The sequence below is a fragment of the Anthonomus grandis genome, chromosome 17, assembly GCF_022605725.1.
Source record: "Anthonomus grandis grandis chromosome 17, icAntGran1.3, whole genome shotgun sequence".
In the NCBI taxonomy this organism is placed as follows: Eukaryota; Metazoa; Arthropoda; class Insecta; order Coleoptera; family Curculionidae; genus Anthonomus; species Anthonomus grandis.
The window spans coordinates 14,865,606-14,888,232 of NC_065562.1; the positions used below are offsets into that span (position 1 = coordinate 14,865,606).

At 32.3% G+C, this 22,627-nt stretch overlaps 1 protein-coding gene across 3 annotated transcripts in view; it reads right to left on the reverse strand.

Moving 5' to 3' along the window:
* LOC126746043 (uncharacterized) overlaps positions 1-22,627 on the reverse strand; it is a 60,523-nt gene that overhangs the window by 8,164 nt on the left and 29,732 nt on the right. The window contains exons 7-11 of one of the 3 annotated variants that reach the window (XM_050454125.1): positions 16,976-17,091; positions 11,490-11,810; positions 7,184-7,394; positions 6,998-7,111; positions 3,521-3,988 (exon numbers count right to left, since the gene is read on the reverse strand). In XM_050454125.1, the coding sequence (XP_050310082.1) occupies positions 3,521-3,988; positions 6,998-7,111; positions 7,184-7,394; positions 11,490-11,810; positions 16,976-17,091 (1,230 nt within the window). Of the gene's footprint in view, positions 1-3,520; positions 3,989-6,997; positions 7,112-7,183; positions 7,395-11,483; positions 11,811-16,503; positions 16,558-16,975; positions 17,092-22,627 lie in introns of those variants that run through there. The other 2 variants (XM_050454124.1, XM_050454127.1) reach the window with 2 other exon arrangements.

Sequence of the window (22,627 nt, forward strand, 5' to 3'; positions counted from 1 at the left end):
TTAGAACAAATAACTATTAATATGATATAAAAACCCAATTATAAAAGTTTAACAAGATAATCACATATTCAACAAAATTAAATTAAATTAACTGCAATATACCTACTAACTATAACTTAAACACATGGGTCTTAATCCCAAGAGTAATGATCCACCAAGATATCGACAATCACATGAACCGGAGAGAAATTTATATCGCACATGACGTGACAGATCCGATTAAATATAGCGCATATTGTATATAGTGGCGATTTCAACAGGATGTTAGTATGAGGCCTTGGCAGAAAGAATGTTAGAGGATGTCTAGCATTAGGCCTAGGCACCATGAAACGTACACCAGAAAGAAGTACAGGACTAACAATAAATCCATTCAGTAACCCATGCAGGAATTTTACAGAGAACATCATTCTTCTGAGATGTAATGGATGTAGATTGAAGCGTTCCAATAGTTGCCGATGATCAAACCCTCTAACCGGATATATGCCATCCTGCCTGAAGGCCAAAAACCTCTGAGAACTTCTAATATGTTGTGGAAGTGTGGAACGAATGTAAATTCAGAGTCAAAGGTGATACCAAGATCAGTAATTTGCTCTAATCTACTCAAAATAGTATCACGAGCACCAGTAAAATTAATGTTGTCACTGACGTGAGGAAAAGTGTCAATAAATCAGTGACAGTCCATTTTTTTACGAAAAAATAGCCATAATTAAGTGGCATTATGCGGGAAACAGTTTTTGAGCATTATCTGAAATGTTTTCAGTTTATTTCCCCACCAAGCCAAAGAAAAAAAACATTTCTTGTATTCGGCTGTACGTTCAGATTTGATAAAGCCTCATATATAACAAATTGTTTGCTGCTGGCTGGTGTCTGGTTTTACCTGAACCGAAAATTTGGTAATTTTGCAATTACATTTAATTGAATAATTCAAGATTCGCTTATTAAAATTTTTCGAAACTTTGCACGAGGGTTTGCCAGATTGGTCTCTTCAAAAAGTTATCTTACATTTTTTCTGTAAAATGTACAGGGAAGCCAATAATTGACCCCCTTAAAATTTACATGGGATTTCCTGTTTCGCTCGGCGACGCACCTCCCGGTATATTTTTTAATTTAATTTAAGTTTTTACTAATTAATTCACAATGAGGGGTAGCATTAATTGACTAAAATGGTACATATTTCTTTATATAAATTCCATTCCAAAGATCTGGGGTAAAATCAGAAAGTATTTAAATGCCAGGAATAAACTAGAAAATTATTTCCAATGTCTAAGCTGCTACAAAAGTGTGGAGAAAAGGCCCGAAAGATATACAAATAATGACCGGAAATAAAAAAATTATTGAAGATTTCTTGCATTGCACGATTACGAAAATAGTGCTTGCGATAATTCTTGTTTTACAAATATTTCAGATTTGATAAAGCAATTAATAGTTGCATTTAAAAGACCAAGTCTGGGTTATGGTTATATTATAGCGCAGTGCTTAAAGTAACTTTACTCACTTAGTTTTATTAGTTCTATTAAAATTCTCAGTTTACACATATAATTTCAACTTAACAGTTTATTTTCAGCAAAAAAAAACCACAAGTTGCTTTGGAGAAATCTTAAGAATATGAATGTAAATATAAGTTGAAAAACCTCTAATAGGGAATTTTCACTTGACTCCTGATCACGCAAATGACTACTTTTTGAGTGTATTTGAAAAATCAAATAAAATTAACCAAAAAACAGCTTTCTATAATACAAATAAACTTAAGGATGGTTTGCACTTTCAATTTAATATGATAGATTCCAGTTCAGTACAAAACAATACTTATTCCATTAAATCTAACGCTTCTGGCCATGACAATTTGACACTTTTTATGATAAAACTTAGCCTTCCTGCTATCCTACCTCATCTGACACATATTGTAAATTCTGCCTTGAAGCTGGATATTTTCCGGAGCACTGGAAGAAGTCCAAAATTCTTCCTGTTCCAAAGGTCAGAAAAGTTAATGTTGTGAATGAACTTCGTCTTATAAGGCTCTTGCCTGTCCTATGTAAAATTTTCGAAAGAACTGTGCACACACAATTATTAAATTACCTAAGTCTTAATGATTTACTTCCAGTTCATCAGTCAGGATTTAGGTCTGGTCATAGTACTATTACTGCTCTTTTGAACTTAACTGACAACATAATAAGGGCATGAGACTCCTTTAATCTCCCTGGACTACTCTAGCGCTTTCGATCTGTTAGACCATAATTTACTGTGTGCCAAACTAAAATATCTGGGCTTTGATAAAACTTCTGTCTCCTTTTTCAGGTTTTTCCTGACAGATAGACAACAGCGTGTACAAATTGGTAACAATTTTTCTTCTGCTGAGACAGTAATATCTGGTGTACCGCAAGGGTCTATAATTGGACCACTTTTGTTTCTTATATACGTTTTAGACATATTCCAGGTAATCACAAATTCAGATTCACAGTCCTATGCAGATGATAAACAGGTTTCAGGCATTATTTTAACCCCAATGAACCAGCAGCGGCTGAAGCATCTTTTAATCAGGATCTTAAATCTATAAATGAGTATTCAACTGAACATAAGTTGAAGATAAATCCTGACAAAACAGAGGTACTTCGATTTTGCGCAGAAAAACGAAGAAAACTGCTAAAAGATAGGTTGCATTTAAAACTGGGTGATACACACTTCGGATTTTCTGCATATGCGAAGAGCTTAGGGCTTGTTATTGATACTGACTTAAAGTTTAGGGAGTGAGGAGGTTAATTCAGAAAAGTTAGGAAAAGTTATGAAAAAACTCTGTGAATCTCTAGTTTTGCCAATTTTTTATTACTGTAATATAGTGTACTACCCCTATTTAGATCTAGTTACAAAAATCGACTGCAAGTTATACAAAATAACTGTTGTCGCTTCATGTTTGGTCTGAGGAGATATGATCATGTTTCAGCAGAATTTAAACAATTAAAGTGGTTAAATATGTTGAGTGTGGTAGGACATCATTATGGTACTTTTCTAATAAGGTTGTTAACGTCAAATATTCCTATATATTTGAGAGAAAAGTTAATTTTTCGAACATCCATTCATAACTGTGAGCTTCGTTATGGAAATCATCTTACTATGCCGCAATCATACAGCACTATTTCAGAGATGTTTTACCTATAATGTATCTTATCTATTATATTTATATATGGTATCCTTATATAATTCCTTAAATCCCTATTTTAGAAATATCAGTTCAAGAGTTCTTAGGTCTGAGTTTAAAACTTATTTGCTTAATTTGCAATACTTAGTAGAATACTTCTATCATTGTGAATTATGTAAACTTTTTTCAGTTTTTCTTTTTTTTAGAATAGGAATGGTTAAGTGTAAGAGTAGCCTAAGGCAAAATTTCGCCATTTGTATTCTTTAACTTTTATGTATATACTTATGTAAACAGATTTATATATCTATGTAATGTATATGCGTGTTTAATAAAAGACGATTTATTATTATTATTTTCAATTCTGCTATCAGTATATTATAAACTTACCAAGAGCCGAACTAAAGCTTCCAAAATTACTGTTAGGATACACCGGATTATTAAATGGCGGCACGTAAGTCACCTCGGGATCCTTAAAGGAGCAACCGGGCCTCTCCTCCTCGTCATCGGGCGTATAAAACAAGTTCAGCTCCGTCGTATTGTCCTCTCCGTCCAACACCTTCATCTCCACATCCGCGATAGGGGGCACCACCACGTCCTCCTTATCGCACCCGATCTCCATTCGGTCCACCTCTTCCTCCTTTTCCACCGTGGTACAATCGTCCGATTGCGTCACGGTTTTATCGGAACTGTCGGTTTCGTGGTCCTTGATCGGCGGTAGCAAGGGAGTGAAGGTACGATCGGGAGCTCTTAACGTGGGCGACATCGAGAGGTCCGAGTAACAGGCGAGTGGCGTGTACGAGGACGGTTTTATTTTGTGCTCCAGGTCGCAGTTTAGGATCGAGGCCATGTCTATTACTGGAAAATGGGAAGAATTCGGTGAGGATTGGTTGTGTTTACTAACGTGCGTAAAGTAAACCGCTATACGCACTCTCCGGGGGTTATTATAAAGTTTGATGTGGGTTTTATGGCATCAGATTGTTAGAGAAAAAATAAAAACTCTAAGTCTCAGTCTCAAAATATCTTTTTAATTAATCAGGTAACATGTTTCGCTAATAAAGCACCTTTTATAAAGAAGACTTTTGAAGTACCTTCTAGGTACTTAGCAGGTCATCTAGCTATAAGGTCTGATGATGCTTTATTAGCGAAACATGTTACCTGATTAATTAAAAAGATATTTTGAGACTGAGACTTAGAGTTTTCATTTTTTCTCTAGTTACGTAGGTCTCTTTGAGATAATGGAAGAGTTTTTTTAATCAGATTGTTAGTTGAGTCAGAAAGGGAATTTGGTTTATATGTTATAACATTATATACGTATTGTTATGTATATACAAACTTATTCAGAAAAATAGGCCAGACATTTAACCACAGTGTAATCTATCATGAGAATAATTTTTTCAACTTCTAAATTTCACGTTTGATAATAATTATTTCAACTTTGATGTCTAGGTATGGGAAACTGTTTGTCACCAATATGTGCAGATACGACAATTTCAGAATTACAAAGGAAATGTTCACGAGATCTTAGTTTTCAAGTCCCCTTTTGATAAGATACGTGGACGATATTATTACTTGTGTTCCAATAAATGAGGTTCGAACAGTTCTGAACACATTTAACAGTTTGTTGAAAAGAACAATACAATTTAAATGCTAAATATTTTACTTATAATAACACTATTAAAACTGATTGGTACCATAAACCAACGTTTTCTGAAAGCTTACTCAATTACAAGTCAATGCATCTCTTTCAATATAAAATCAGTATTATTAACAACTTGAAACACAGAGCTTTAAAACTATCACACTTATTTTCACAACAAAATTACAACTAACATCAAAACGTTACTTATAAAGAATAGATACCCCCATAAAACACCAAAAAAGATTTTTTTTAATTTCATGTCAAAAATTTGCCTGAAAGATTAGCCGGTACTCTTTATAATCATATTTTCAAAATTGCGATCAAATGTGAAAATACAGTAAAAGAACTCCCAAAGAACTACAAAGTGTCAGGTGGAGTCAAATAGGTCGTTATTTAAAAACTAGGAAAACGAAACATAAAAGAAGCGTTAAACCTAAACTACTATTAAGGTCGAAAAACAAAACAGCCCTGGCAGAACGTGCTGACTCAGAACTACACTAATTTAAGAAAAGATTATTTTTAGAAATGATAAATATAATGTAATAAACAAAAAACAAGATACTGACAACTTAAGCACATCTTAGGCCAATCTCATCATTTAAATTTCTCCTGTATAACCATTTAACAACATCTAATAGCATAGACAAATATTACTAAACTTAAAATATTTATAATGATAATTTAAAAAAATGGAAAAAATTGAAATTCAAACCCACAGTTCAAAATATTATTCATTTAATTTTGTTGCTTACACACCAACCCTCCGATATGCTCAAAAACCAGATAAATGCAAACTAAATAGAATCACCAAAAAAATACAGCTATACTCTATACTGTGTAACGAAAAGCTTTAATTTTTCTGTTGTAAGTACACTTGAATGTACACTTTCCATTTAATTTTAATTATAATGTTCAAATTTTCATTTCTACGTTTTTAAAGATGTATTTAAACAATTGAGACAGCATAATAGTTTAGTTTAACTTACTTTAATATTGTTTTTGACCATTTTATACCATGCATGCCTTTAACTTTGTTTAAATAGATTTTTTTTTTCTATGCTTTTTTTAAATTTGTAGCGCTTGAGATAGGGATATATAAATGAGAATTCGATTTTTTCCACCATTTTCTATGTCATCGTCCCATTTTCTAAATAGTATTTGGATCTCCTGGAAATAGAGTTTTTCTTTCGTCATGTGTCTAATTATACCCGAAAAACATCATTTTATTCGAAGATACTAAAGACAATATACTTGTAGACCTGAGGTCTTTCAATGCCTTTGGATCTTTGCTTTTTATTAATAATTTTTGATAATTGCTTCTTCACCAATTGCATTAGAGTAAATTCTAATTCAAATTAGATCTTTGACCGTGTTTTTGAGACATAAGTTAAAATAATGATTTTTTTCTCTAGCAATGGCATGTTTTCTCGAATTTCTCATTTTTCAGCTTTTTGTTTTAAATATTTACTGTGGGCTTTAACCCTTTCCTTCATGAGTAATATTGATTGGCGTAAAAGGTTTATATCTTATATTCCTAATTAAAAGAGGCGCATGCTTGTTTATTAAAAATAATTTTAATTTTTTAAAATTTATATCAGCTGTGTAATAAATTAGACTCCAATTTATTTAACTTGCTTCCAAATAAAATTGATTTAAATCTATATTTTCGTAATATCTATATTGAATTCGTTTAATGCTATTATTTTATTCATAGGATAATTTAATACTGAAAATTATGATCAGTTAAATTTTTAGATATAGTTATAGAACCCGATTTTTTTATTATGGAGGGTTGACTAGTTATTATTAGGCCAATAAGACTTGAACTATAGAAATGACTTGCATAAGTTAATAGTTGCAATAACTTGCTTAAGTTGAAAATATCATGTAACTGGTCATAGGAAGAAATAGACACATCAAAAATTTCCTCTAACCAATCAATAAAATGATTAATACTAGAAGATGGTAGATGATAAATAAAATGGTAAAATCGAGTTTTTAAATGATTTCTAAACAACCCCTCTTTCCAGCACTGTCTCGCCTGACATATTTCTGGTAGCCTCAGAATATCGTGGTAACAATTAATAATATACATAATAAATTTGTATATTTTTGAATAATTAATTAATTTAATTCGGAAATTTGACTTAATTTATTTTGAATCCAGGTTTATTTTCCAATTTCTACGAAAATGATTGAGTTAATATGTTAAAAAATATCCATACCTGGCGGTTTTCGAGATTCATCATTAATAGGCAAACCAAAGGCCTTCTTCAACCTTAAACTGGAAATTTCCCGTTGTCTCTCCAACTCGGTCGGTTCGCAATTAAAAACCGGAGCTAAAAATGGAAAATATTATTAGTATGAAAAAATTGAACGTTACTCCAAATACAAAAAAACAAGACGAGTACCTTTGAGGACCACTTCCGAAGGAGACAGATCCTCGAAACTGCTCAGGGAGGAGCTGCTGCTCGAGCTGCGAGACCTCGTCTTCGGCGCCGTCACCATTTCCCCCTTGAACGACTCGGAGGAGTTGTCCTCGTGAGTCTCGTTATCTCCTTCCTGGTCGTCGGTTTTGTCCGTCGTCTGTCTCTTTCTTTGCCGATATTCGGTTATCGAGAGCTAAAATTTTATTCATTATACAGGTGTGTATACATGCCCGCACTATTACGCTCCCATGTACAGGGTTTCAATTTGAAAACTTTGAACGTCAAATCAAATCAACTCATTTATTTCTATCGACATCATAACAATGTATAGGAATTGTCAATAAAAATAGTATAAAATTACAAAGATATGAAAGGAAACAAATTTAACTTAATTTAGTCAATAAATCTATAGTTAAAGAACTCTGTCAACGAATAAAAAGGACAGTCAGCTAACATGGTCCTAAAAGCCCTCTTAAAAGTTAGAAAAGTCTTAGCTCTCTTTATTCTACATGGGAGATGATTAAAAATTGTGAGAGATGTAATTTCCGGACAATCCTGTACATGCGACAACCGGGTAAAAGGGATGTATAATTTATCTGCATTTCGAGTTTCATAAAAATTAAGATCTCCAGATCTTATGTAGTTTAATGTACTTGACATTAAACTACATGAGATATTAGTAATTTTTATGTACTTGACATGCGCACTCCAAGATATAGATGTTAATTATAGTTAGGATTTTTCTTTTTTAAAAGTACCACGACAAGTTTCTCTGACGGAAAGTCTAAGCATCGTACGTACAATGCGCTTTTGATTTATTAGCACTCTCCCAATACTGGAGGAATTACCCCAAGCTAATAAGGCATAGGATAGAGTGGAATGCACTGAGGCATAATAAAAGCTTTTAAGTGTATATGCATCTACATAGTCTCGAAGTTGCAAGATGGCATAATTGCTGCGGGATAATCTATTGCACACAGATTCCACCTGAGGATCCCACGATAGATGTCTATCAATTACAATTCCCAAGAACTTGGTGGAGTGTTGTTCAACATCAGAAAGACACGTCAATTTTATTTCTAAAAAGGACAATATGTTAAATGAATATTTTGGAATTTTAAACAGTAATGAAGGTCAAGCGGCAAGGACATCGTTTTTTATTCTCTTTTCAGTGGTATCCTACTTTGTTGCTCTTTGCCTCGAGGTTTCCGAATAATCGCTGTTCAAAGTTGCTGAAACTTGCCTGCATTGAGATTTTGATTTTCAGGTTAGTGTTTACCCAAAAACTATTGCATTGGGCCTCCTTGTGGTACAAATGATTAGAAGAGTAAGTTAAACCGTTAAAAAGGTTGAATAACAGGAAGAAAATCTTGATTTTCTATTTATTGATTATTTTATTACGAGAAAAATAACTTTTTATTTGCGGAAGAGAAATTTCTACAATAAAATACATGGGATCTACTTACGCACTATCTTTTAAATCGTTGAAAATGTTAATTTTCATTTAAACAAGAATAAAGGCTGTTTTAGAGCTCCTTCCTAACATTTCGGAAGACTTCACTGGGCATTGACCCGCATTCGGCTTAAATTCGCCTTTTAAGATCACCAATATCAGCAGGTTGTGTTTTATAAACCCTGAGTTTGAAACGTTCTCAAAGAAAGAAGTTTTAAAGGCGTTAAATCCGGTGATCTTGGCGACCATTCAATTGATCCCCTTCTGTCAATCCGGGTATCTCTCGTTCAAGGAGCATCGTCTTACTGGATTGTTAAGAAATCCTCCTGTAAAACTGAAATTACCCTCTGTATCAATTTGTTTTTGCTCATGGGTGATAATAGCTCTTCAAGCATATTAAGGTTCAGATCACCCGTCAAATTTTCTTTAATAAATAATGGAATTTCCAAGAATCTCGAAAAATATGCAAATTTTCGTCACTCCAATCCGACAATTCTGTTTTTATCAATTTGGCAGAACATTAGGGATGACGTTGATTTCACGACTCATGAATTCAATAAACTCTATTCTTTTCTCAAAATCATTGTTCTAGAGTTTTGGGGGTATCTGCATTTTGTATGAATGGAGTTTATGCATTTTCAGTGACTTTCTTATTATCTCATGTGAAAATCCTGTCTGATCTGCTACTGTCCGTAAGGGCTCTGCAGCAAGTAATTATAAAACCTTGATTCATCACTTGTGTGTTATTGTTTTTTTTATTACTCGCAGAACCAGTTTCGGAGAACTTTGCCACCAATTCCAGTACATAATCATTCCTTATATTTTCTCACCTCCCTTAATAAGTAAATAAATTAATGCAATAATTAGAAAACAATTTATTTTCTTTATAACATATAAACGTTAACCGAATATACAACTTAAATAGTCAAATTTCACAATTACTGAATATGCCCACCATTTTGAATAAAACAACTTTAAAAGTCCTTTTTAACTTATGGATCGAATTACTAATATAGTTTGACTATTCCCGATTAAGCTGATTTATAGAATTTCAAATTCTAGCGCCCTAGATTCCTCTGATATTTGCACTTCTTAGTTAATACATTTTGTACTTTAAAAACCTCCAAAAGAAATAATCCAAAGGTGTAAGTTCTGGATTATTTGGTAGTAAGTTTATGGTTCCTCGCCTACCTATCTACTATTTATTTCTCTACCTATTTATTATTTTAAAAAAATACAAGCACCACATTGTGTGGTGGAGCTCCATCTTGGTGCCGTATTATTTGGTCATACTGACCAATGGGAAGCTTCTCTAAGAAATTAGCATTATTGCTACATAGCAGTTAGCCTATATTGACTAGCATTTAAAAAACCATATACCTCTCACGAATTAAAGATCCCTCGTAACAAATGAGAGAAATAACTTGAATTTTGATGGCTGACTGAAAGTACTTACGGGCCTTTTCGCTAGAACTACTAGGATTTTCTAAAAAGTGGCAGGTTGGCAAATTATTTTGAAAAAATTACAATATATCTTATTCTTCGTTTTCATTAATTTTCATTCGTTTCTTTGCAAACATCTTCGAAGCCTGAATTCCCTTTCTACGTTGATGAAAGTTTTTCGATCTTTGTTTAGATGTAATCGTCTATATTCCCTATGAACTGTGGAAGTATTGTTACGATATTGATAATAGTATTATCAATATTATTGGTCTTTCTGTCAATGTAATTTTGTGTGTTTTTAGGTTTATTTGCAACAATATGCAAACTTATCTTGTACTCATCTACAATGAAAACTAGGCAACCATATCATGTCCTTTAAACTAAAATATTTCCAAAATGGCTGAGCCAAGTCTTAATAATGACTGTATTTTTGAAATAAGAATTAGAAAACCATCATTTAAAAAAATAAAATAAAGTTTGTCCCACTTAATAAATGGTTTCTTTAATTTTCTATATTTTGCAAAATCTACATGTCAAACCCTACAACTTTTACATTAACCATTTTCTCATAAAAAGTGGCCCAAAGAAGTTAAGAGGGGTGGGAAAATATGAAAATCGACCCTGTAAATATTTGTGTTCCTCTTCATAAAAAAAAAATTTGGTTCTTTCTTGAAGAAAATTAATCATTCTCACACTTTATGTATGCACTTAATAAGAACTGAACATCTCAACGTTTTCATGAACTTCTCAGCTGAACAGCAAGAGTTTTGGCTACATTTGCTGACCATGTTTGATTAAAACGTATTTTATAAAGTATTAAATTTTTTTGTGCAATTTCAGTGACAATACATCCAACGAATGCAAATTAATAGGTTCCAACGAAATTTTATTACATGTACACGATGACGTAGCGAGGAGGCTCTCAATATCCAACAGCCCAGAAAAAATTAATTGTGATTCAACTGCCTAAAAGAAATAATTTCATATTTCTGGAAAAAATTTACCCAATATTCCAAGTGGAAGCTTTTCAAAAACAACTGCTTCAAAGAGATGCTGATATGGTCTCACTTGCTTAAAAAAGTTGACAAATTCAAAACTTATGTTGTCTTCTAATAGAATAAAATTTAATAAATAAAAAAATCCTCCAACATAGGCGTTATAATTGACAGTTGGCATATGTGACACTACTTCTTCCAGGCAGTTACGTCCATGGCTTAAATGAATAAACTCATCACTAACTGCCTGTGACCTCAACTGCCAAATGAGGCAACATAGACACCAAAGATATTAAGGGTGGAAAGTTTTCAAATTGACACCCTGATTATTTACATAACACTTTTGGACACCCAGCTTATTATTATTAATAAATTTAAAAAGTATATTTACCTTTACCTTTCTCTTCACCGGTAAATTAACTTGCGGCTTACTACTACTGTTGCTCTCGAACCCGAAAATGCTCAGTGTTTTTTCCACGGTGCCGACGAGATGTTCGCTGCCGCAAAAAAGGCCACCGCCCCCGGTACTACATTCCAGGGACGTTCTTCTATCATCTGCGAAAGTATTCGCCCCAATTTCGAGCTCTTGTCGCATTTTGACCGCACGTTCTTTTAATTCCGCGTCGGATTCGAGGATGTGCGAGGGGGGACTGTCGCCCTCCGCCCCGCTATAAACGTTTTCGAAACCTTCCTGGCTCGTTCTGGGCGTATCGATGAACTGGAAGGAACAACCGATTTTTGGTGAGGGCTGTCGCAAACGGGTGGGTGTCTATATTTTAGTTTAAAGGTTTATTCGTTCAGTAAGTAAGTGAGATATATGGGTTTATGTTAATGTTTCTATACTAGAGGATTAAGAAGACAGTTTTTAATGTCCAATCCATAGTACAGATCTCAAGTACAATTTACCGGTAAAACAGTGAAAAGTCTTCTTTGATTAATGTTATGTGTGGGATTAGTGTAAGAAAGAATATTAATAGAATGTATAGATTAAACCCCTGAAAAAAACTTTCTTATATAAGAAATTTAACAAACAAAATCAGATTTCCAAAAAAAGTAACATATTCATTCATCAGGGAGTCAAGAAGAATAAAAAGAATAATATAAAATTAAAGTATTGTCATAAATAAACTAAATCAAATGAACCTAAGCAGCGTTTCCAGAGAATCCGGAATACAAATTTATCTGGAAAAATATATAAGCATCGAATTTTAACTATAAACTCAATGAAAGGTTTTATATTTCATATTTCCAAATCGACCTGCCATCATCCAGAAAAGGAATTGCGAATAAAAAATAGTAACAGTATGTATGGATCTGAAAGAAAACCAACAGAACACTTATGAAAAAATTTGAAAGTTTAAGAGAGACTTTACTGAATAGTTATTCTGAAACTGAGCTTCCTAAACGTATAAAGAAATTACTCGTATTACTTACTTGGAGTGAGAAGAGTTGAAATTTCCTAGAATAAAACGCAAAAATTTTAAGGGGATAATAATTTGAAGTTACAGGGACAATCTTGACAGAATTAATATAAAAAAGCTATAGTAACAGTAATAGAGTACCCGAAAAAACACTTTCCCATATAAGCAATTTAACAAAAAAAAAAAAGATTTTCCAAAAAAAAGTAAACTATTAATTCACCAGGGAGTTAAAAGGAAAACTTAAATTAAAAGTACTGCCAATAAACCAAACCGAATAAATCTAAACAGCCTTTCCAGAGAAATAGAAATACGAATTTATATGGAAACGTAGATAAACATCGAATTTTAAATATAAACTCAATGAAAGGTTTGATATTCAGATTTTTAAACTGGCCTATACTGCCTTGCTTAATGAAAAGGCCATAACCAACATTTTTTCGATTTTTCGTTTACGGCACTTTCGACATTTATCATCCCTTCTTCAACTTTGGGCGTTGGCCAAAAAGCCGTATCTGAACATTAAAGTAGAATAATATCGTAATCTTATTTGCCGTATATGCACAAATTTTAGTTTTCGTTAATGAATTTGCCGTAAACCACAATTTTTAAAAGAAATTGCCGTATCTGCATGTGTGCGTGCATATACGACAAATCACCCAAACATTTTCAGCATCTTCGACAGCGATCTGCCAAAGACGACGCCGTATCTGATTTGGAAGTTAGGTTTCTGTTTTTAAAAACATGTGTTTTGTAATGATCGCAGGTGCAAAAATTAAAGAGTCCGGTAAAATAGTAACGTGATTAATAAATTTTAAACTTACGTTTAATTATTATTGAGAAGTGAAGAGCATTAAGTGCAGGTAAGGTTTTGTTTAAGTTTCTGCTTATTATAATATTTTCATTACAAGATATCCTGATATTATTTTACCAATAATAGAAAATCTATTAGATTTAGTAATATCCGAAACCTCAAAAAAATATACCAAAAAGCGGAACGTTAAGAAAACGGAAAATCTTTGATACTTCCCTATCTGAGCGCATAGTTGCAAAACGCCAAAAGAAGATATTAAAACATTCAGTGAAACCATCTTGTTCCGACCATTGTTTGCTTCAGTGCAATACGAAATTTAGTCCTGAACGAAAAATGTCGATTAACCAGCAATATTGGGTATCCACAAAAGATGTCCAACTAAATTTTTTAATTAGCCATGTTAAAAGAGTTGCTATAAAAAGAAGAACAGTTGTTGTTGCGGCAGAGCCTGTAAGAAAATCTACGAGTTTTCATTATTTTTTGAAAGACGAATCAGGTGATCTCCAACGAATCTGCAAGGTTTTTTTCTTAAGTACATTGGGGTATTGCCCACATGATGATCGATTTTTAAGGGCAATTATGTCAGCTACAAATACAGATACTGTTATTTACAAACCTACTCGTCGAACAAACGTAACTCCAAACCAAAAAATTGATCGTATGGTTATTGTAGAACACATAAATTCATTTGGGCCAGCTATCTCACATTATCGGAAAGCACATGCCCCAAATAGACGTTAACTTCCGTCAGATATTAATATTATGGCTATGCATAAACATTTACCGTGAAGTAGTAGCAGGGCAAAAAATTTCCTTTGTAAAACTAGGACATGAGGAATGTTGGTCCTGTGAAGTTTTTGAACTACACTGTAGGCAAGTGGGGCATGATAAAGAAAGGATAAGTGATGAATGTGATGTATGTCAAAAATGGGCTTTCCATAAACAAAAGGTAAAGCTTTCAAGAGAAGCTTACCAAAGAGACGGTGATTCAAAGGGCGATTCAAGTAGTTTGGTAGTATCTGCTGATCTTCAAAAGCTTACTTTCATTAACTCGGATTCATTTCACCACCAAGTCGAGCATTCATTAAAGAAAAAAGGGAAGGTGTATGATTTCTAGGATTTTGTGGATTGTGTTCAAAAGGCCAGATCGGAGAGGTCTCTAGTCACCGCTGTTATGGATGCCCAATACTTTTTTCAATGGGGTGATTATACATCACAGTACAAACTGAGTCAAACATCTCCTCGTCCATATTTGCAGTCAATGGTTTATGTCAGATTTGAAAGGGGTAAATATACCCTGGAGTATAAAAATACTTTTGATTCTGAATTCCTTACATTAAATGTATTAACAGCCAAATTTTCTAAAACTGGAATCCCACCTTCCAAACCCATACAAACACCGCGCGGTATTTCCAAAGAGAGAAAGGAAAATCTTTTGAGTGAGCTTTCTGCAATTATTCCCACAAACAGATTGCAGTTTTAGAAAGAGCTACCAGTTTCCGAAAATGTGGATATGTGTGATTCCGATGATGAGTGAGTTCATTGTTATTTTAATGTTCGTGTATTACTACTCTAATAATACGTTATATTTAATTTAATCAAAGGTTTTCTTCAAGGTAGTTTTTTCTTTATGCTTACTTTCTTAATATAATACGGCATTTATAATTTTGTTTAATAAATAACATATTATAAAAGAAAATGCCGTAACAGCATATACGGCTATGAAGCTAATATAGGTGACTTAAATTTTAAACTAAAATACCGTAAGTACATGTTTACATTTTGATAAACGAAAAAATATATTTTACTCAAAAAGTAACATATTTTGTTTCAATTTAATAAACTTTTTTAAAAGAATTAGTTAAAAAGTTTTATAAATGTCAATGGCAAGAAGCAAAACATAAAATGTCGTTTTTCTCGAAACGCCATTATCGTAGATACGGCGTTTTCGTTAAGCAGGGCAGTATACGATCATTCAGAAAAGGAATTGCGATTAAATAATAGTAACAAAATGTATGGATCGAACCATTGCATTTTTTTAAAATTCATATTAGCCATTTAACCATAAAAAGCAAATTTTCCAAAGAAGGTTAAACATAGAAAAAAATTACTTATATTATTGACTTAAACTGAGAAGACTTGAACTTTCTTAGGATCAAATGCATATATTAATTTGAGGTTAGAGGGAAACCAGTTTAACAAAAAAATCAGACTTTTTCAAAATGTACACTAATAATCCATACGAGGCTAGGAAGGAATAAATAAACCTGAAAGTATTTCTTGACTGTGCCAAATTGGAGGCATCTAAATAGCCTTTTCAGAGAATTCGGAATACCAATTTACCTGGAAATGTAGATAAATATCGAATTTTATACGTAAACTCCACAAAAGGTTTTATAGTTCACATTTCCAAGCTGACCTGCCACAATCCAAAACAGGAACTTCAATTAAAAAATTGTCACAGATTGTATAGATCTGAAAAGAAATATACAGAACTATATAATAAACATTGAAAATCTTAAGAGTGACTTTATTGAATAATTATCCTGAAAGGGGCAAGAATTGAGCTTCCTAAACATAGAAAAAAATTACTTGTATTATTGACTTGGAGGAATAAATAGAACTGAAAGTCTTCCTGGAATGGGTCAAATCAAAGGCATCTAAATAGCTTTTCCCGATAATTCCGAATACTAGTTTATCTGGAAATTTGGCTAAACGTTAAATTTTTAATAGAAACTCGTAAATAAAACTAGTAATAGAAGGCATAGATGGCCCCCCATAAAATAAATTCTTATAATGGGAAAGGTCATAAATAAATCATTTAAGTGTTTGGTCACTTCAATGTTAAGTTCAGTGTGATAAATGTTTTTTTTACTACTTCTCATTGACAGATTAATCAAAGTCTACAGAAAGTTTCTGAAAAAGATAATTACGATATACGAGTGGCACTTTACTGACTTGATAAAAGTTCAACAATATATAGACACCCTTTAAACGTATTAAATCTTAATTCACGATACAAATGAAAATGACCAACCAAATCGTGCATAAAAATGAGTCCAACCATGTTGATAAAACTCTAAAATATCGTTTTTAAAATTAAAATTCTAATACTATATAGACTTACCCTAAAGAAACACTAACTAATCTTGGATTCTTCAATGATTTCTACAAGTTTTGTCGGGCAAAAATAACTAAAAACTCTTGTAAGTTTGGTTCGGGGCCAATCTAAGCTAAAATTTCACATAAGCCTTTTAATCATTAACAGTCAAAGCAACAAAATCAGAAATAACTTACGTTTCGTTTTAAAAAACAAATTGCCCGGACACTGTCAAGAGAAGCACGGTCCAAACATAAAAATGAACACAGAAAAACAGAGAAAAAAAAAAACACCGAAATTAATATAATAATTTTTTTTTTTTGGTAACATTGTTCCTATAATATAAGATAAAATCATAAAGAAAAAAAAAACAAGTACAACACTTAAGTAGGTCATAAAAAAAAATGGCAAAAACAACAACAACAAAAAAAAAAACAGTACAACTAACCGAAAAACGTATGTATCATTTGCTCGATCATCTCGACATTTAACTCATTTTCATTTGTATCATGATTACTATCGTTATCACTGCTACTATCCTTTGCACTTACTTTTGGGGGACCGCTATTGGTCGGCGTGTTCGGCGGCGAATTGTCATTGGACAGCGATTCGCGCGGCAATTTTCGTTTTTTTGGCGGAGCCACCGCGTCGCTGATTGGCGGAGAATCTTCAAAAAAAAAAAAAAGAATTACATGGAGATCAAGCAATTAAACCTTTAAGGCGCGTATACATAAACCAAATAAATATCTAATAAGAATATAAAGATCAGACCAGAAAGTCATTTCGTCGCCTTGCACACATAGGGGCGTATTTGAAATATTTGTATTTTACAGGAAAAGCATTTTAAGATGTTGGCTCAAGAGAAACTCTCGCTGTGGGAAAACTGTTTGGAATTTGCGGCTTAAATTTTGTGCTCATGTGGGCATCTATGATTAGAACAATTTGCTATTATGAAATTTTAGATAAGTTTTCCAGTTTTTCCAAAAAACAAAAAAAGATTGAGATACGCCTTTTTGTGTGCCGTAATCGAATTGTTTTAAAAAAGTTACGCCCTTTGCAAAATAACAACAACCCATGGTAATCAAACTTTTATTCGAAAAATTAAACATTTATTAAGTTTCAAATTAAATTACTTCAAAGAAATGAAAAATGGAAATCCTGGCCTGGTCTTAAAAAAAAATCTTATCGCAAAAAAATAAACGTAACGCCCTTAACACTATCAGCTTTATAAGAATAAGTAAACATTTTTGTTAATTTTTGAACTTAAAAAATATATCATAATAAACCAAAAATAAAAAACTCTAACAAAAAAACTAAACTGTTTATAACATAAAACGATAAAAAAAGGGACTTATTCATGTGGAAGAGATCTGTAAAATGACACATGCTCCTGAGATCGAATTACAGGAGTTTCTCCACTGCACAAAGAAATTAGGTCCTGATATTTTAGGCATGTTATCTTTGGTCGTTCATTGTTAAGTTCTCCGAGGGAAAAATGATCTATGTTTGTTCTCTTCAATGTTAGGCTTCTATAATGTTCATCACAGTGAGACACTTAAAAAAAAATATTATCTGGACTTTTCTTTTCAACTTTAATTTTCAAAGATTTCTGTCCAGTTGATTTGGTTTCTGTCATCATCTTGGCGTATGCTTAAAACTCTTAAATCTTTCGACAAGCCTTTAAAATCTATGAAATCGGAATAATTCATTGGAATTCATTATAGGGATTTTTAGCCCTAGCTAGTCTAAAAATCGAAATCAACTGAGATGGAACAAATATGTTTCCTGAACCCGAAATGGCAGTACTTATGGCACTATGGACTGAGCCCTTCACTTTGACCATGAAAGGCTCAAAAAATCGAAGACGAATTTGCCTTGAAATGTTCTTGCTGCTTCTTACAAAATATAGTAACATTATAGCGACTATGGAATTTTTATTTTGGCCGCTACAGCCATCGGCAAATAAATCTGCAGATTTAACCTCTTTTTCATCGTAATGCATCAAAAATTTGTAGATACATTTTCCGATGAGCATCTTTTGTTGTCAATTTCACTCCATGTACAGCAAAAACATTGCTTGGATGCCAAATTGTATAATGTAAAGTTGTAAGCTGCTAGACGTCTAAACAAAAAGGCGTAACTAAGATACGCCTTTTTGTCTGCTGTTTTAAAATGACTTGATGAGATACGCCTAAACAGTTTGCGTGCATAACCCAGGCAATAAATTATATTGAGTTACGCCCTTTTGAGAGCAGCTAGAAAACACCAAATTTGTCAACCTCCAGGCGAAATCCAAAAAAATTCAAATTATGAGTTACGCCCCTTTGTATGCAAGGCGACGATTTGTTTGAAATATTTTTATAATCAAACATAATTAAATATTGAAATTGGTTTATACCTTATCAATATTTGATGTTGAATTCAATACTAGTTTTAAAATTAAAGTCGCGAGGGCTAATGGTTTACAAGGCTTTATTTTACGAAAAAAATTAAAGTAAGTCAATTCTCTCGTATGAACTGCTTTTGAGATAGCCGAGACTACTAGGATGTTAACTGAACATGTACGCAATATTTAACATGAACATTTAAGTATGAAAAAGCTCTGTGCTATGCCGTGTTTGCTAACGGTCGATTAAAAATTGAACTGTTTCAAATTGAAATTTGGCGCTGTACAAGCGGAACCCCATCGAATTTTTGCGCCGATTTATAACTGCGGATAAAACTTGAATTCACCATTACACTCCTGAAAGTAAACAACAGTCGATACAATGGATTGGACTAAGGTGAACCATCCCCAAAGAAGGCAAAGACAATTTTTATCGGCGGTTATGGCAAGTGTATTTTGGGATGCTTTTTGAAAAGTCCAGTGCAACGATATATTAGAATGATCACCCGTCAAAACACCAGCATTTTACTTCTCAAACAATGTAAATAGAAGGTGGATGACATTGTTTGGCAGGTGGAATGCTGGTGTTTTGACGGGTGACCATTCAAATATATCGTTGCACTGGACTTTACCTGCACATTCGTCGGTCGTTGCGATGGCTAAAATCAACGAATTAAAGTTCGAAATGTTCCCCCAACCACCATATTCGCCAGACTTAGCCTTCAGCGACTATCATCTGTTTCCTAACCTTAAAAAGTGGCTTGGAGGTAAAAAATTTAAGAGCAACGAGGAAGTCATCAATGCTGCAAAGGACTATTCAAATTCAAATTCAAATTCAAATTTATTAATCATTTTGGTTATATTATAACAATTTTTAACTTAATTATATTCAATAATAATAGTTAACAGTCATTGTTTTTAACATACACCTAGATGTTGTAACATCTGTTTGTGTATGCTGAGAAATCACAAAATTTTAGTAATAATATAAAATATAACTAACCATAATCTACAACTAAACAAAAATTCTCCAATAAAATTTCCCTTCCCAAAACTATTTAAAAAAATTAAATTTATCTATATTTGAATAAATAAATTTTCTACAGACCTTACTAAAGTTTTTAATATTATTTATATTTTTTAAGCTGTTTGGTAAGATGTTATAAAATTTCGGGGACAAGTATCCTAAAAATCGTTGCCCTATAGTTTTTTTTATGTTTGGTATTTTTAGGTGTGTTTATATTATTTCGGGTTGTGTAGGAATGACTAACATAATTCTTGATTTTTTCTGATTTATGTGTATAAATGCATGTTGACAATATGTAAATTGAGCGTATATTAAAAATTTCTTCAGAATATAATTGTTGTGTAGGAAATCTTTTTTGTTTTTTGTATATAACTTTTAAAATACAGTTTTGTACTACATTAAGTTGTTTTAAACAATTCTTGTATAGACCTCCCCAGACAATCACCCCATACCTTAACAAGGACTCAACCAAGGATTTATAAATTAAAATTAGTAGTTTTTCATTTAAGATATTTCTCAAAATATGAAATCGATAAATAAGTTTACGGATGTTTTGTGTTAATTTTAGAATGTGTTGGTCCCATTTTAAATGTTTATCCACAATGATACCCAGATATTTAGTAAATGAAACTTCCTTGATATCAATTAATTCAAGTTTAATTTGTTAAAAGCTGGGGCGATTAGCAGCTGTTATAGAAAATGCAATATAGTTTGTTTTTTGACTATTGAGACTTAATTTAAAAGAATCCAGCTAGTTCTTGACTGTTGCTAGACCAAGTTCTGCAGTTTTTTTTGTGTCTCCCCAAGAAATTCCGTGAAACACCGCAACCGTGTCATCTGCATATGATATCAGTGACCCGTCATGAATTTTAAGATTGGTAAGAGCGTTAATATAAGTTATAAAGAGTATAGGTCCAATAACTGTTCCTTGTGGAATTCCAATTTTTATATCAGATGGTTCACTAATCTCATTATTTATTTTTAAAGACTGTTTTCTGTCCCCCAAGTAACTTTCAAAGACCCTTGACACTGGACCTCTAATACCATAAGATCTTAAAGTATCTAGCAAAAGCTCATGCGGTACAGTGTCAAAGGCCCTTGCTAGGTCCAGAAACACTGCCAAACACTTTCTATCACCATCAAAAGCCTGATTCACTCGCTTTGTTAATTCGCAGACAGCATCGGATGCGCTGAGCCCCCCAATGAAACCAAACTGATTTTGTGTTAATATGTTATTTTTTTGTAAATAGTCAATAAGTCTATCTTTCAAACATTTCTCGAAGAGCTTAGAAAAATTATTGATCACACTTATAGGACGATAGTTACCTATTTCACATTTATCACCTGATTTATATATTGGAGTGATTATTGATACTTTAAATTGAGTAGGTACTGTTCCTGTTTTAAATATTAGGTTGATAATGTGAACCAATGGTTCAATAAGGTAAATATGAAATTTTTTTATAAATTTTGAGCTAATAGTATCTATCCCAGGCGCTGAATTGTTTTTTAACGAAAAAATATGTTTAATTATTTCATTCCTATTAGTTGGTTTTAGAAACATTGAAGATACACTGTTATGATTAATTTTGAATTGTTTTTTTGGTTTTTTTATTTGGTTTTTTTATTTGGTTTTGCATATTTACTCCTACGTTTATAAAATACTGATTACAAAAGTTTGCCATGTCTTTGTTATTTGAAAATTCTTTGTTATTATTTTTTATTTTTATTATGTCATTTCCTTTAGTAGTAATTTGATTTGTAACCTCATTTATAACCTTATACATTTTGCTCATATTATTCTTAGATTCCTCAATTTTTGTTTTGTAATAGTCATTTTTACATTTATTTATTATTTTACCCAATGAGTTTCTGTATGTTTTATATTGTTGTTCTTTTTCCAAACTATAATTTTTATTCAATTTTCTTTTCATTTTGTCCCTATTTTTTATTGAACATATAATAGCAGCAGTTATCCAAGGTTTTATTTTTTTAATTATTTTTTGTTTTAATATTTTTGTCTCTTCACAGCTTTGTATAATATGTTCGACAACATTATAAAAAATTTTGGTTGCAATTTCGACATCATTAATATTTAAGATAGTGTTTTCCCAATTTTGTTTTATAAGTAAATCTTTTGCCTTCTCATTGTTTAATATTTTTATAGTTTTAATTTTTATATTATTGGAAACATTACCTGCCCAAACCTCGTCTCTAGCAAAATTAAGCAACACAGGATAGTGATCGGTAACGTCAGTTTCCAAAATAAAAGAAAGATGTTTATTTTTGTTTTCCAACATTTTTTTTAAAGGAAAATGTGGTCAATACAGGTCCTTGATGTTAATGTGACCCGTGTAGGACCAGTTATAAGGGAGTAGAATCCGTAAGACATCAAGAGAGCTAGGTAGTTATTTGTATCAGCTGAATTTTCAGATAGAGTATTTATGTTTATATCTCCCAGAAGTATTTCTGTTTGCTGATTACATTCACGTAATAAATAATTTTCCAGGTCATCGAGAAAAGACGATACTACCGTCGAGGGAGGTCTATATATACACGTTATGCCATATTGTATATCAGTTATAGCTAAAGTTATCCTAATCAAAGTAATTCCCGACCTAATTAGTTTTATATTTTCTACTTTGTTTATGTTTAAATTATTTTTTATATAAACAACCACCCCATCATTCTGGTTACAGTCTCCCCCATTATAATACATTTTAAAGCCCTCTATATTAAATTCATTAGGTAGACCAAGGTTCAACCAATTGCCATGTTTCACCCAAAACA